This window comes from Crinia signifera, chromosome 2 (assembly GCF_055691185.1).
Source record: "Crinia signifera chromosome 2, ASM5569118v1, whole genome shotgun sequence".
NCBI classification, from domain to species: domain Eukaryota; kingdom Metazoa; phylum Chordata; class Amphibia; order Anura; family Myobatrachidae; genus Crinia; species Crinia signifera.
In genome coordinates, this window is record NC_139218.1 from 79,210,742 (window position 1) to 79,224,289 (window position 13,548).

The 13,548-nt window shown below is 38.8% G+C and overlaps 1 protein-coding gene across 1 annotated transcript in view; it reads right to left on the minus strand.

Moving 5' to 3' along the window:
• PHEX (phosphate regulating endopeptidase X-linked) overlaps positions 1 to 13,548 on the minus strand; it is a 225,173-nt gene that overhangs the window by 24,765 nt on the left and 186,860 nt on the right. Inside the window, exons 14-16 of the mRNA XM_083172463.1 lie at positions 10,890 to 10,993; positions 2,925 to 2,983; positions 901 to 955 (exon numbers count right to left, since the gene is read on the minus strand). Of these exons, the coding sequence (XP_083028589.1) occupies positions 901 to 955; positions 2,925 to 2,983; positions 10,890 to 10,993 (218 nt within the window). The remainder of the gene's footprint in view (positions 1 to 900; positions 956 to 2,924; positions 2,984 to 10,889; positions 10,994 to 13,548) is intronic.

Sequence of the window (13,548 nt, forward strand, 5' to 3'; positions counted from 1 at the left end):
TTAGGGTTAGTTTAGTTGCTATTTTCTATTGGGATTATGGCAGTTGGGATGCTAGTGTTGGTACTCTGATGGCTGGCATCCTAACTATCGGTATACCGTACTCTTCCTGCAGTTGCAGTAACAAAAATTATTCTGTAAGTCTCTTACTGCTTTGATAGCCAGTCCTGGTCACTACTGTATATTTAACAAGAATAGATGCTTGATTTAAATACATTGCTATAGCCATCATCAGGGATGCATTGCTCTCATTCTTGATGAAGCTTGGGCCAGGGGGCTTCTTAAAATAGACCCTTAAATTTGTATATACTCTATATTATTGTATGCTTTAAATCTCTTTGGCATTGTTGTAGACAAGGGATAACTTTATTGTATTGTATATGGTTATTAAATATACTATGGACCTTATTGAGGTCCATTCGCAGGGCCGTGTTCGTTCGCATAGGGCCGATGTTAGTTGTGTGCACATGCACATTTCTGCGCATGTGCACAGTGCATATGGGCACAGCAAATGGTCCATTAGCATATGGGAACATCCAGCATTTTTATGGGCATTCCCAATAGAACGCTGGGCATTCTCATGCTAATAGTCGATGATAGCGGTGCGGGGGACGGGTAGCTGACATCACCGGATGTCAGCTGCCCGCCCACTTCCCTCGCCGATGTAAAACACCCATTTGCATGCCATGCGAACATACGCATCGTGCAAATGGTGGGCTGGCATACCACCATTCGCAAGGCGGGATCTGGTTGACTCGCAAGGAACCAAATTCGCATCCAAGCGAATCAACCAGAATTACCCCCTATATCCTTAAATTATTCAATGTGTTCTGATTTTCAGCTCTTTAATTAGATCCATTATAGAGGATTTAACATAAAGTTTCTATTAATATTTTTACTTACCGTGGGTATTCTGTTCCCCAAAAGAAAGGCTTTTGAAGCTCTCCAGCTGGGAATCCTAAATTCACAAAAATATAGACAATATGATTAACTGCTATAATTGGTTCATTCAAAAAAACATATTTCAAATAATAATGGTTAATATAAAAATAGATACTAACTGACAGAGTTCAATTTACCATTTCCTCTACAGCAAATATGATACCTTTCAACTTGTAATAATATCATTGTAGCATGCTATCTCCAACTGACACTTACATGAACCACTATCTATGTTCCATCTTTAAAAGCTATAGCAAACATTATTTTAACAGAAAAAAAAATTGGACCATGTGCAACACATCGAATAAATCAACAGAAATCAAAGCGCAGAAACATGTAAGAAAAGGATTCAGCTTTCAGTGCCACCCACTGTGAAAAAACTGATTTAAAAGTTCCTACTCTTGCTATCTCATAGTCAATGTACCCAGAGAAAATAAAAGAAAGAGCATAATATCGTTCATATAAAATAAGCCTTAGTGTGGGTTTTAAAAAAAAAAAGAACAAAAGAAATAAGGAAAATCATACTATATTGTACATATTTTGAGGGTTCACATCTATGATAATCTACAAAAAAGACCAGCATACTATAAGTGTTAAGTGATAAAAAATGACCGTTAGGGGTTTATTTACTAAGATGAGAGTACTATTGAACGGCCATGTATGACATTTGTATAAAGGTCAATAAAGACATCGTAAAGTTAGTCTTGTTGGACTATGGAAAGAAGGTTAACTTGTTTGAACATTTGTACCATACAGATGGAGTCACCCAATTTCAGCTGACATCCAGAAGTGGTTTTCAGTTTTTTATTTTGTCCCTTTGTCTAGTTTTTTAACCTGCCATTTACAGTAAGGCACTGCTTACTGACTGCAAAATACGGTGCAATGATGACTCACTGGCATTTTTTCTTGGATCAGTGAGACTGTCATTACATTTGGCATGGGCCTGGTCTCTGTCTTAGGTTGGGGACAAACAGGGGGGGATGGGATTTTGATCTGCTCTTTTTAGTGGCTTTTGTTGGCAGTGTGTGCCTTCTTGCTAAACACAAATTGTATTCAATGATTTAAACAGTTATAAAAATAAAAGCTGTGACCTTATTAATCACAACAATGATTGTTAGTAGTTTTTTCATGTTTGTTGCTTATGGGCCTAATCAGAAATTCTGTTTCTTGCACTTCAAAGCCATCCACAATAGATGGATTAATAACTATAACTAGATTAATAACTATAACTTATACAGCTTTTTCTTGTGCACTTTCATTTTTTTTTAAATAAAAATTTAAGGCAAAACTAGTGTAAATTAAACAGTACAACAGAATAAGAAAAGGAAATACAGGAGACGCTGTACATCTGTGGGTAGGAATATGCAAATGAATGCATTGTCATTCAAAATTAGCACGGTTAACATGATCCAATGGCAACTGGTTGTTTTATGCCCATTCATTCAAAACTGAAGACATCTTGGATTATCAGATGCAGACTGAATGCAATGCTCCCATCCTAATCAAATGCATTTTAATACAGGTTGAGTATCCCTTAACTGTATATCCAAAAACTGAAATATTCCAAAAACCGTGGGTTTTTTGTTTTTGTTTCCCCCCTGCCTCTTTTTTCATACTTACCTCTTCAGTGACATCTCCCAGGGGTGCATTGCGCGAGTGTGTTGGCATGACAGGACGTCACCGGCTCACCTGCACACTCATGCAATGCACCCCTGGAACCATTAAAGAGCATCCTGAAGGCTGCCATGGACGCCGGGGGACACCGTGGACGCCGGGGGACCATCGGGGCACCACGAGGGGACCAAGTAAGTATGTTAAAAAATATTCCAAAAAACTGAAAAATCCCTTATCCAGCTCGTGGTCCCAAGCATTTCAGATAAGGAATACTTAACCTAAATTTGCAAAACTTTACCTGATTCATTTAACTAAATTTTAACAAACATCTGAAGCTTATTTTGTTAACTAAAGAGCAGCACAGTACTTACTGATTTGGTTTGTAGATGCACTGTAAAAGGCATTAACAGTCGTAGGGCTAGTGTACCATCTGTATATATATAAAAAAAAAATGTTTACCACAAATAGAAAAGTTGTACTATATATTTTCTATTTAGAGATTGATATATACTGTACTATAGTACAAATAATTTTTAACATAAGCATATATTTTAAAATTTTACAATAAATAAAACAGGTACTAAAGGAAGTAATGGGTGACAATCCCTGTAACATAATGGGAAGGTATTTGGAAACATAATAGTGATAAAACAAGACTCAGTAATAAAAGACTGTGAATACCGGCGAGGTGCAGCGAATCCTGTTTAGGATTCGCTGCACATTCGCCACGTTCCGGAGCCTCGCCGGCTCCAGTATTCAACGAGTCAGGGGCTCGCTGCCCCTGAACGGCGTATATGAGCTCCTGCGGCGAACGCCGCAGGGAGCCTGAGGACGGTGGCAGGCAGGGAGATGGAAGTCTCTCTGCCTGCCCCAGAGCGTATGTGGGGGGGAGGTGGGCTCCCCGGGTGCCAGGCAGCACAGGCTGCCCCCCGGGGGTGCCAGCAGGGGACCGGATATATTCACTACACCCGATCGTGCATATGTAACGATCGGGTGCAGTGAATATATGAATATTTAATGAGCGGCTCGGCTCCGGCGCCCCCTGCTGGCTGCTGTGTAAAAAAATAAATATATATATATTTTTTTTTAAATTAAATATATATTCATGTGCTTACAGCACATGAATAAAAATAGCATGCCCCTCCTCAGAATAAAATTCCTGATTTTTTTACACCAAATGTAAAAAACAAAACACTTTATTTTAAAAGTTCACATTCCACTTCACCATAAAAAGATAGCGATTGCTACTCGGTGAATCATGGCGAAAAAAACCTTCAAATGTATTCGCCATCTGGTCATTGAATAGGGTGATTCACCGTTTTAGTCAAAAATTCACCAAACAGCACAAATTCGCCATAAAAACATGGCAAATCAGGCTCATTGAATACCGCCCACTGAGGTAGATCGCATTGTATCACATAGGTTTTGCAATGCAATGAGATGCAATGAGATCTAGTACATAAACTATGTGCAGCATGTACTTTTTCAGCTGTGCAATGAGATGTATGACGGGAGCGCGCATCGCATCGCATCGCACCCAGCAATTGTACAGTGTATGGGCACCTTAAGCGCTGTCTGCTTGCAAGATTGCAGTCTATAGGAAAATGGGTAATTGATACATGAGGTTAAATGCTACATTTTGCATATGATCCAGTTAGATTGCAAAGATTCTTGGTTGGCTGTAATGGGGCCCATATATCAGAAATCATTTAAAAACAATTTACAGATTCTGCTTGTTTTCCCGATTTAACAATTCTCAAATACAACAATATGCTCTCATACAGTACATTGACAATTTTTTGCAAATCTTCTTCATCCTGAGATAGAGTAGGATCTACAAATCATGAAAGTGCTCATGCATCAAATGCAAGGGCCGTCATGTAAAGAAAAGATTGTTCTATTGTCAAATTGGTCTGAAAAATAGCTAATTGTTACTATACATAAGCCTCGATTGGTCTATATAATCCAACATGTTGGAAAATTTGATTCATTGAATCCAATCCTATTTTGGTCAGAATCGGACTGCGATGAAGACAATTGTGAAATACAGGCAGAACAGAGGATATTTCATCTCAATATCTGATAGAACCCAGCCTTAAAAAAAAACTGTATAGTTCAATTTCTAATTCTGGTACTGCCTCAGAGAAATGGATATTAATTAATGAAGCCAAAGCAATTACACAATTTATGTAACACAATTAATCTGATTAAACATGACTAGCAAATGAGTTGTAGATATTACTGATTGAATTAAAAATAAAGCTGGTTGTAGTGTTTGAGCAAAGGGATGTAAAAAAAAATCATCTGGGGACATTTATAAAGACTAGAGATTCGATATTAAAAAAATGTAACCAGTTGTATATTTAAATGTATTTGCTGAACTGAACTACAAAAAGGTATGGGTTACAGTGTCATTTCTACACCAATTTTCCTCAATGTGCCTCCATGCCCTTATTGATGGTTACTGGGTCCTGCAAGGGAACTTTAAATGCTCTGTGGAATGTGTACAGTTGCACCAGTGGGGAGGAGCTTCAGTAGCTGAGGAACCTGATTACTAATACAATAGAAAACAGCAATACTTAATGCAGGCTAAGCAAAATGCCCTGTAAACTATTTATGTACATAGTTATAACTAAATCCATCATCCAGAAAGCCCCAACTGGTTCTGGATAAAGAAACAAGATACAATCAAGTTCAAGAAAGTTCAATGAATGCATCAAACAAATATAATACAGACGAATCAAGAACTATAACCCAATGTTTTGGTACAATCTAATAGAGACACTGAAATAAGGACTAATGATCACAGCCCCATCTATCGTAACTGTGTTTTGGTTTTGGTTCTGTACCTTTTTTTTTTAAATTGATAAAAACTTTTCAGTGTGTGAGTTTGCAGCAATCACAATGAATTGTCCGTTTTCTGGAGAAATAAATAACCATAACCAACTTGATGAATGCATTAGCTAATGAAAAAAACTGTATGGACTGTACTTTAATAGATGACATACAGTTAAAGAAACAAGAATATCTTAACCCTTTAAGTGGCAACATCTCTGTGAGACATGTGCAAAATATCTGCTAGAAATCACTCACATTTGTTATATAAATTCAAATAAAAAAATGTGTTAAAAAAGGTTATATTTCCAATATAAGGTAAACATCGCAGTTCATTATGATCAATAAAATGTTTGCTTGGCAAGTTTCACTCCTAGTTTGACAAATTCACTTGGAACTCAAAGGGTTAATGGAAGGCTGACTAAGTACAGTATGAGTGAAATAAGACTTGGTCTGAGGTTATACTGAAACTGGCATATACCATGAAGGAGTAAATTTTTTGGTTGTGCTGTACTCAATGTAACTGGGGAGGAGGAGTTTGAGAAATGTTATTACAGGGTATCCAGACCCTAGATTGACCATGTCTAGGTCGACATTCATTAGGTCAACACCTTATCGTCGACAGTCAGTAGGTTGGCACCACTAAGTGGTCAATATACTCATGGTCGACATGGTCTAAATGTCAACAAGAGGGGGGTGGTCACAAGAGAGACCAAAAAGGGAACATGCAAACGGATTTTTGAGGCACACTTGATGATAAAGATAGTATAGTTTAAGTGAAGAGATGATATATGGGTGAAATAAGACTTAACTTTTATTGAGAAAAAACTCTAAAAAAAGGGTGATATTTATATCTGATGCAAACAATGTACTAAACAAGACAATACGTATTCAATAAATTGTGTGTGGAGATATCACAAGATATAAGGTTATTAACCTATCAAAAAAGAGAGAGGGTCCTTGATATAATTATCAAAGTGGGCGAAATGTTAGGATGAAAGTACAAATATACCTGTAACAAAGGGTCCCTGTTGTTAAACAGAAATTGTTCAATTAGTATCAATATATGAAATTAAACAGGGTACAGGTATATAATTGTGGATGCTTAACACACTAAATAAAAAGATTTGAGAAATATGTAACAATCTGTCTCCGTCATATAATTATAAAGGAAGATCACTACCCGGGAATGGGAGGTAATAATAAAAGGTCTCTACCTGACAGTGAAAAGTAGTAGTGAAGATTTAAAAGTGTGAAAAATACAGAAGATATAGAGAGATTGAGCTGTATCCAGAAGGTGATCTCCTGCCTGCAACTTAATTACAACACCCGGTATTCCCAAAGAGTCTTCCCAAAGGTACTAGCCGGGCCCATCACTGCTTAGCTGCTGAAATCGGAATGGGTTCAGGCGATCCAGTGTGGTATGGTAGTAATATTTTAAACATGCGAGGGGGATACCAGCGTTTGAGGCTCAAATGAAATAAGGTGCTTCTGCTGTCAGAGGCGCCGTCAATAGTCCACCCTGGTGCTCACCTGCATTGCAGGGGGGATGGATACGACGCGACTGATGAGAGAGCACTGAAATGAGAAGAGATCAGCGAAAAAGATGGGCTGGTGTCAATAATGCGGTCCCTAACCTCTGCTGTCCATCATCCACCTTAGGTGTCCAATAATGAATGAGAGAGTCAGGGATTGCTGATCCTGTCCCAGAAAGAGAAGAAAAGAATATATAATAGGGGCAGCACAACCAATGATGTTGTTACTGGTAGTATTGTTGCTGGAAAATAGGATGAGGTTTGCCAAAAGTGGCAGGAATTGGTTGATCCAAAGTTTTTTGGGGTTTGTATCCTCATTAATGGTACATCTTAGTCCCCATAGGTGTCAGTGAGTGGTAATTTCTGACAGGAGCTATTATGCCACCTTGAGGAGATTTATTGCTGGATTACCCAGTCTGTGTGCTGCAAAGACAGATGGAGTGATTGTTTTCTGCTGTATATTAAGGAAGCAGATAATGAGACAGACTGTGTAGTGGATTCTGTGCTAATGTCCACAGAATATAGGGAAGGGAAAAATAGGGGGAATAGTTACAGTACTTAAGTGCCAATCACAATCAAATATGCATGCAATCAGGATCAGGAATTGTTACTGTTCACAGTGCTGGTCTCATGTTGATAAACAGTTGCTGCAAAATGAAGAAAGTTCAATCTAATTTCTTTTTAGAAAGAGACAGTGCCCACAGCTTTTAGCATATTGTGAGTGGGTTTCAAATGTAGCGGTATTGTACACCAAATAGAGTAATGTGGCAGTATTTTATACAAAGTATCTCATAGTGGTATTGTACACAAAATGAATACAGAAAATCACATAATGTTATGTGCACGGAGTTTCATAACAATAGTTGTGAGAATCATATCAACAGATTTTCATTGATGCGTTTGTACAAAGAATGCGGCTAAATTTCTGAATACTTGAGGTAATTGCTGCAATCAAGTGCTGCTGCCTATAGTAACTGGCGGAGATGGTCAGGTATAATTAATTAGAGCAACCGCTCAGTACATTTTAGATGCTGGCTAAAGTAATGGACACCCCGTGTTAGAGCAACCGCTCAGTACATTTTAGATGCTGGCTAAAGTAATGGACACCCTGTGAGACGGTTACCGGCACTGAATTGCGGGGGCCGTCTGTGGCGTACAAGTATTACTATGCCGTCTGGGGGAAAAAAAAGGGTGCGGAAAGGCTAAGGCAGCAAGCTCCCCAAGGAGAGTGAGGGGGGAGACGGTACTTAGCTTAGGAGACGCGGCACCCGGCGCCAGATGACGGGAGCCGCTGCTCCCGATGTCAGGTAGTGACCAGCGTAGAAGACGGAGGCTGGAGGTGTGTCAGAGGCGTATCCTCACACGTGTTTCGCCTGTGGCTTTCTCAAAGGACGCTGAAAGCTCAGCGTCCTTTGAGAAAGCCACAGGCGAAACACGTGTGAGGATACGCCTCTGACACACCTCCAGCCTCCGTCTTCTACGCTGGTCACTACCTGACATCGGGAGCAGCGGCTCTCGTCATCTGGCGCCGGGTGCCGCGTCTCCTAAGCTAAGTACCGTCTCCCCCCTCACTCTCCTTGGGGAGCTTGCTGCCTTAGCCTTTCCGCACCCTTTTTTTTTTCCCCCAGACGGCATAGTAATACTTGTACGCCACAGACGGCCCCCGCAATTCAGTGCCGGTAACCGTCTCACAGGGTGTCCATTACTTTAGCCAGCATCTAAAATGTACTGAGCGGTTGCTCTAACACGGGGTGTCCATTACTTTAGCCAGCATCTAAAATGTACTGAGCGGTTGCTCTAATTAATTATACCTGACCATCTCCGCCAGTTACTATAGGCAGCAGCACTTGATTGCAGCAATTACCTCAAGTATTCAGAAATTTAGCCGCATTCTTTGTACAAACGCATCAATGAAAATCTGTTGATATGATTCTCACAACTATTGTTATGAAACTCCGTGCGCATAACATTATGTGATTTTCTGTATTCATTTTGTGTACAATACCACTATGAGATAATGTGTATAAAATACTGCCACATTACTCTATTTGGTGTACAATACCGCTACATTTGAAACCCACTCACAATATGCTAAAAGCTGTGGGCACTGTCTCTTTCTAAAAAGAAATTAGATTGAACTTTCTTCATTTTGCAGCAACTGTTTATCAACATGAGACCAGCACTGTGAACAGTAACAATTCCTGATCCTGATTGCATGCATATTTGATTGTGATTGGCACTTAAGTACTGTAACTATTTCCCCTATTTTTCCCTTCCCTATATTCTGTGGACATTAGCACAGAATCCACTACACAGTCTGTCCCATTATCTGCTTCCTTAATATACAGCAGAAAACAATCACTCCATCTGTCTTTGCAGCACACAGACTGGGTAATCCAGCAATAAATCTCCTCAAGGTGGCATAATAGCTCCTGTCAGAAATTACCACTCACTGACACCTATGGGGACTAAGATGTACCATTAATGAGGATACAAACCCCAAAAAACTTTGGATCAACCGATTCCTGCCACTTTTGGCAAACCTCATCCTATTTTCCAGCAACAATACTACCAGTAACAACATCATTGGTTGTGCTGCCCCTATTATATATTCTTTTCTTCTCTTTCTGGGACAGGATCAGCAATCCCTGACTCTCTCATTCATTATTGGACACCTAAGGTAGATGAAGGACAGCAGAGGTTAGGGACCGCATTATTGACACCAGCCCATCTTTTTCGCTGATCTCTTCTCATTTCAGTGCTCTCTCATCAGTCGCGTCGTATCCATCCCCCCTGCAATGCAGGTGAGCACCAGGGTGGACTATTGACGGCGCCTCTGACAGCAGAAGCACCTTATTTCATTTGAGCCTCAAACGCTGGTATCCCCCTTGCATGTTTAAAATATTACTACCATACCACACTGGATCGCCTGAACCCATTCCGATTTCAGCAGCTAAGCAGTGATGGGCCCGGCTAGTACCTTTGGGAAGACTCTTTGGGAATACCGGGTGTTGTAATTAAGTTGCAGGCAGGAGATCACCTTCTGGATACAGCTCAATCTTTCTATATCTTCTGTATTTTTCACACTCTCAAATCTTCACTACTACTTTTCACTGTCAGGTAGAGACCTTTTATTATTACCTCCCATTCCCGGGTAGTGATCTTTCTTTATAATTATATGACGGAGACAGATTGTTACATATTTCTCAAATCTTTTTATTTAGTGTGTTAAGCATCCACAATTATATACCTGTACCCTGTTTAATTTCATATATTGATACTAATTGAACAATTTCTGTTTAACAACAGGGACCCTTTGTTACAGGTATATTTGTACTTTCATCCTAACATTTCGCCCACTTTGATAATTATATCAAGGACCCTCTCTCTTTTTTGATAGGTTAATAACCTTATATCTTGTGATATCTCCACACACAATTTATTGAATACGTATTGTCTTGTTTAGTACATTGTTTGCATCAGATATAAATATCACCCTTTTTTTAGAGTTTTTTCTCAATAAAAGTTAAGTCTTATTTCACCCATATATCATCTCTTCACTTAAACTATACTATCTTTATCATCAAGTGTGCCCCAAAAACCCGTTTGCATGTTCCCTTTTTGGTCTCTCTTGTGACCACCCCCCTCTTGTTGCCTTACAGTTTAAATACTGAACATCCTTTGGGAGCACCACCAGCCAAACACTGCCATTATATATTCTTGGAAAGCAGTAACTACGCTGGTTCTTTCTATCCAATACCCCTGTATAATTGTTACTTAATGTGTATTTCAAACCAGTGCCAATCCCTCTCTCTAAATTCATATGGTCTAAATGTCGACACAAGCTTTAGGTCAACATTGCGATGGTCGTCACAAGTTTTTCACCTTTTATTGCAATCCAAACCAGTGGCAATCAGACTACAACATTTTAATGAATACGTTCAAACAAAATTACCTATCACTTACTCTTTTTTAGGAACTGCTTTCCTTAGCCAGTAGAATTCAGATTGTGATAGAAAATGCAGTGTCTGCAGTATGTTTCCAAAATAGTCTGACTCGGAAAATTTTAACTGCATAAGAAAGATGAACAGTCCATTTTAGAATATTTATAAGCAAAACAAGAAATACATCATCTGCGTCGGCAATTCAAAGAAACTGATGAAGGAATATTAATTTCTAAGCATGTATCAGAGATAACCTTTACATTTATCAAAAAAATATCTAGGTTCTCTACCAAACACCAACATTTACAATACAGTTGGTCTAAAAACACTATTTAAAATGTACAAATTGTTGTTTCCTGTGGAATAATAAATGTAATGAAATAATAGAACCCATAAAAAAACTGTAAAGTAATTGTAATGAATGTATTAACTATATAAAGCAGTCACTTGTGATCAAGTTTAAATAGGGATTTTCTGTTTTAACATATTAGATTAAGTATGATGCCTAAATATTTATCAGATAGTTATTGAAAGTTACAGTTTTACATACAAATTTTATGTTCCTATGTTTTTTATATTTATGTAGTTTGCACTGAAAAGTTGTTTAACCCTTTGAATGCCAACATCTCTGTGGGAGATGCGCAAAAATATCAGCTAAAAATGTCAGCGTCGCTCACATTTGTTATATAAATTCAAATATAAAATTATATTTCCTATATAAGGTAAACATTACAGGTCATTATGATGAATAAAAAGGTTTGCTTGCCAATTTTCACACCTATTTTGACAAATTAACTTGGCACTCAAAGGGTTGAAAATGTTTTAGGAGTAAAATTACTAATCATCAGGATTCAGACCTAATAATTAACATTTCTTATTGCCACTATTCAGTGCAATACGAAATTAACTTTTCCCCAAAGGTAGTAAAATTCACTTTTAGGGTCATAGAATTTGAAACATAGAAACATAGAATTTGATGGCAGAGAACAACCACTTGGCCTATCTAGTCTGCCCCTATTTACCTTTAGCTAAATTCTCCACCTTTTTGAACATTAGTTTTTTTGTAAGGATATTCATACTGTACAATGTGTTAAGAAGGGAAATGATCTCTTAAGAAGTAATTTCCTTGTACTGTATTTTGGAAGCCAGGGCTGTTGTGTTGTGGTTGTTGCCAGAGGAATGGTAATTTTTAGGTGATAGAAGCCCGTAACTATAGGATTATGCCATATTATATATTATATGGTCTTCTCTTTTCTTTACTACTTTTTTTTTTTTAATAAACTTTTTTTATTGAGAAATTCCGTGCACTTCACATAACATCTACAATGTATTGGTTGTCACATTCTTAACAATCAGAAGATAAAAATAAAGAGGAGGTTCAATCAATAATGGCACTTGTTTGTGTACATTCATTTGAGTCTTGTTACATTCTTCGGGGTGTCAAATAAAACAGTGTTTCACATTGCAAGTAATCATTGGATAGGAACTGGTGGGTCCTGTGCAGCCATTCGGCTGAGGTACCACGTTGTAGATTGCAGGCTATCATGTAACATTTTCCTGGTGCTCAGTGGGAGAGTTGGTATATAAGAGTCCCACAACATGAAGAATTTACCCACTTTTTTATCTCTGACTACCATAGCCTCCACCCAATCCATTCTAAACAGAAAATGTAGCTTAGACAGAAATATAGGGAATTGTGGGGGTGTGGGATCAATCCATCCCTGGAGAATAGTTTTCCTACCCGCTGCACTCAAAGCCAACAGCAATTTTTTGCTTTCTTTTGTCATATGGGTGTTTGGGTAAAATATTCCGAGTATCGCCCACTCTGGAGTAAAGGGGACAAAAGTAATGAGTTTTGCCTCTGCGTAGCGCTTTACTAGCAGCCAGAAGTAACGAATAATCGGACATGCCCACAGACAATGATAGGTATCCGCGTTGTCAGAGCGGCATTTTGGGCAGGTATGGGTGTCTGATGTTCCCATATGGAAGCGTCTTACAGGGGATAGGTAAGAGTTATGATAGATATTTATGAATAGCTCAATATACATGTTGGCTTTGAGGGTTTGTCGGGAATATAGAAGGCCCTTCTGCAATTGTGGAATCGAGAGCGTAGGGAAGTGATCAAGCCATGTGGCCATACCACCTTTGATCTTGGCGTAGTCCAGGATCTGTCTCAGAAAGGTATAGTGTATAGATATAGCTTTTAAGGTCAAACCTGATATGTAAGCATGGTGTCCAGGGTGTTATTCCAGTCCTTATCAGAGAAATGACCTATCACATGCGTCACATAAAAATTAGTTTGCAGAAAGGCTAAGGGGTATGGGCTAACCGTAGGATATTTAGCTGTCAATTCTAAGAAGCGTAGAACTCGCTTCTCTTCCTTTACTACCAGGGATTCAGCCGATTTTATCCCCATTGCCGCCCATGCGGTATAGGGATGAGCAGCCATGCCGTCCAGAAATGCTGTTTTTTTTAGCAGGGGCAGGAATAGGGAGTGATGTTGATTAAGGCCCGTTTCATGTCTTAATATGTGCCAGATCTTTTTAGTTGACCATAGCAGGGGGTTGTTTTTAATTTGGTCAGGCAATTCTTGATCATGTTGGTGTAGGAAACCCACAAGACCCGTATCATTTAAGAAGCCCTGTTACAGGGGGGTGTTAGTATACACAGAACTAGAGTGT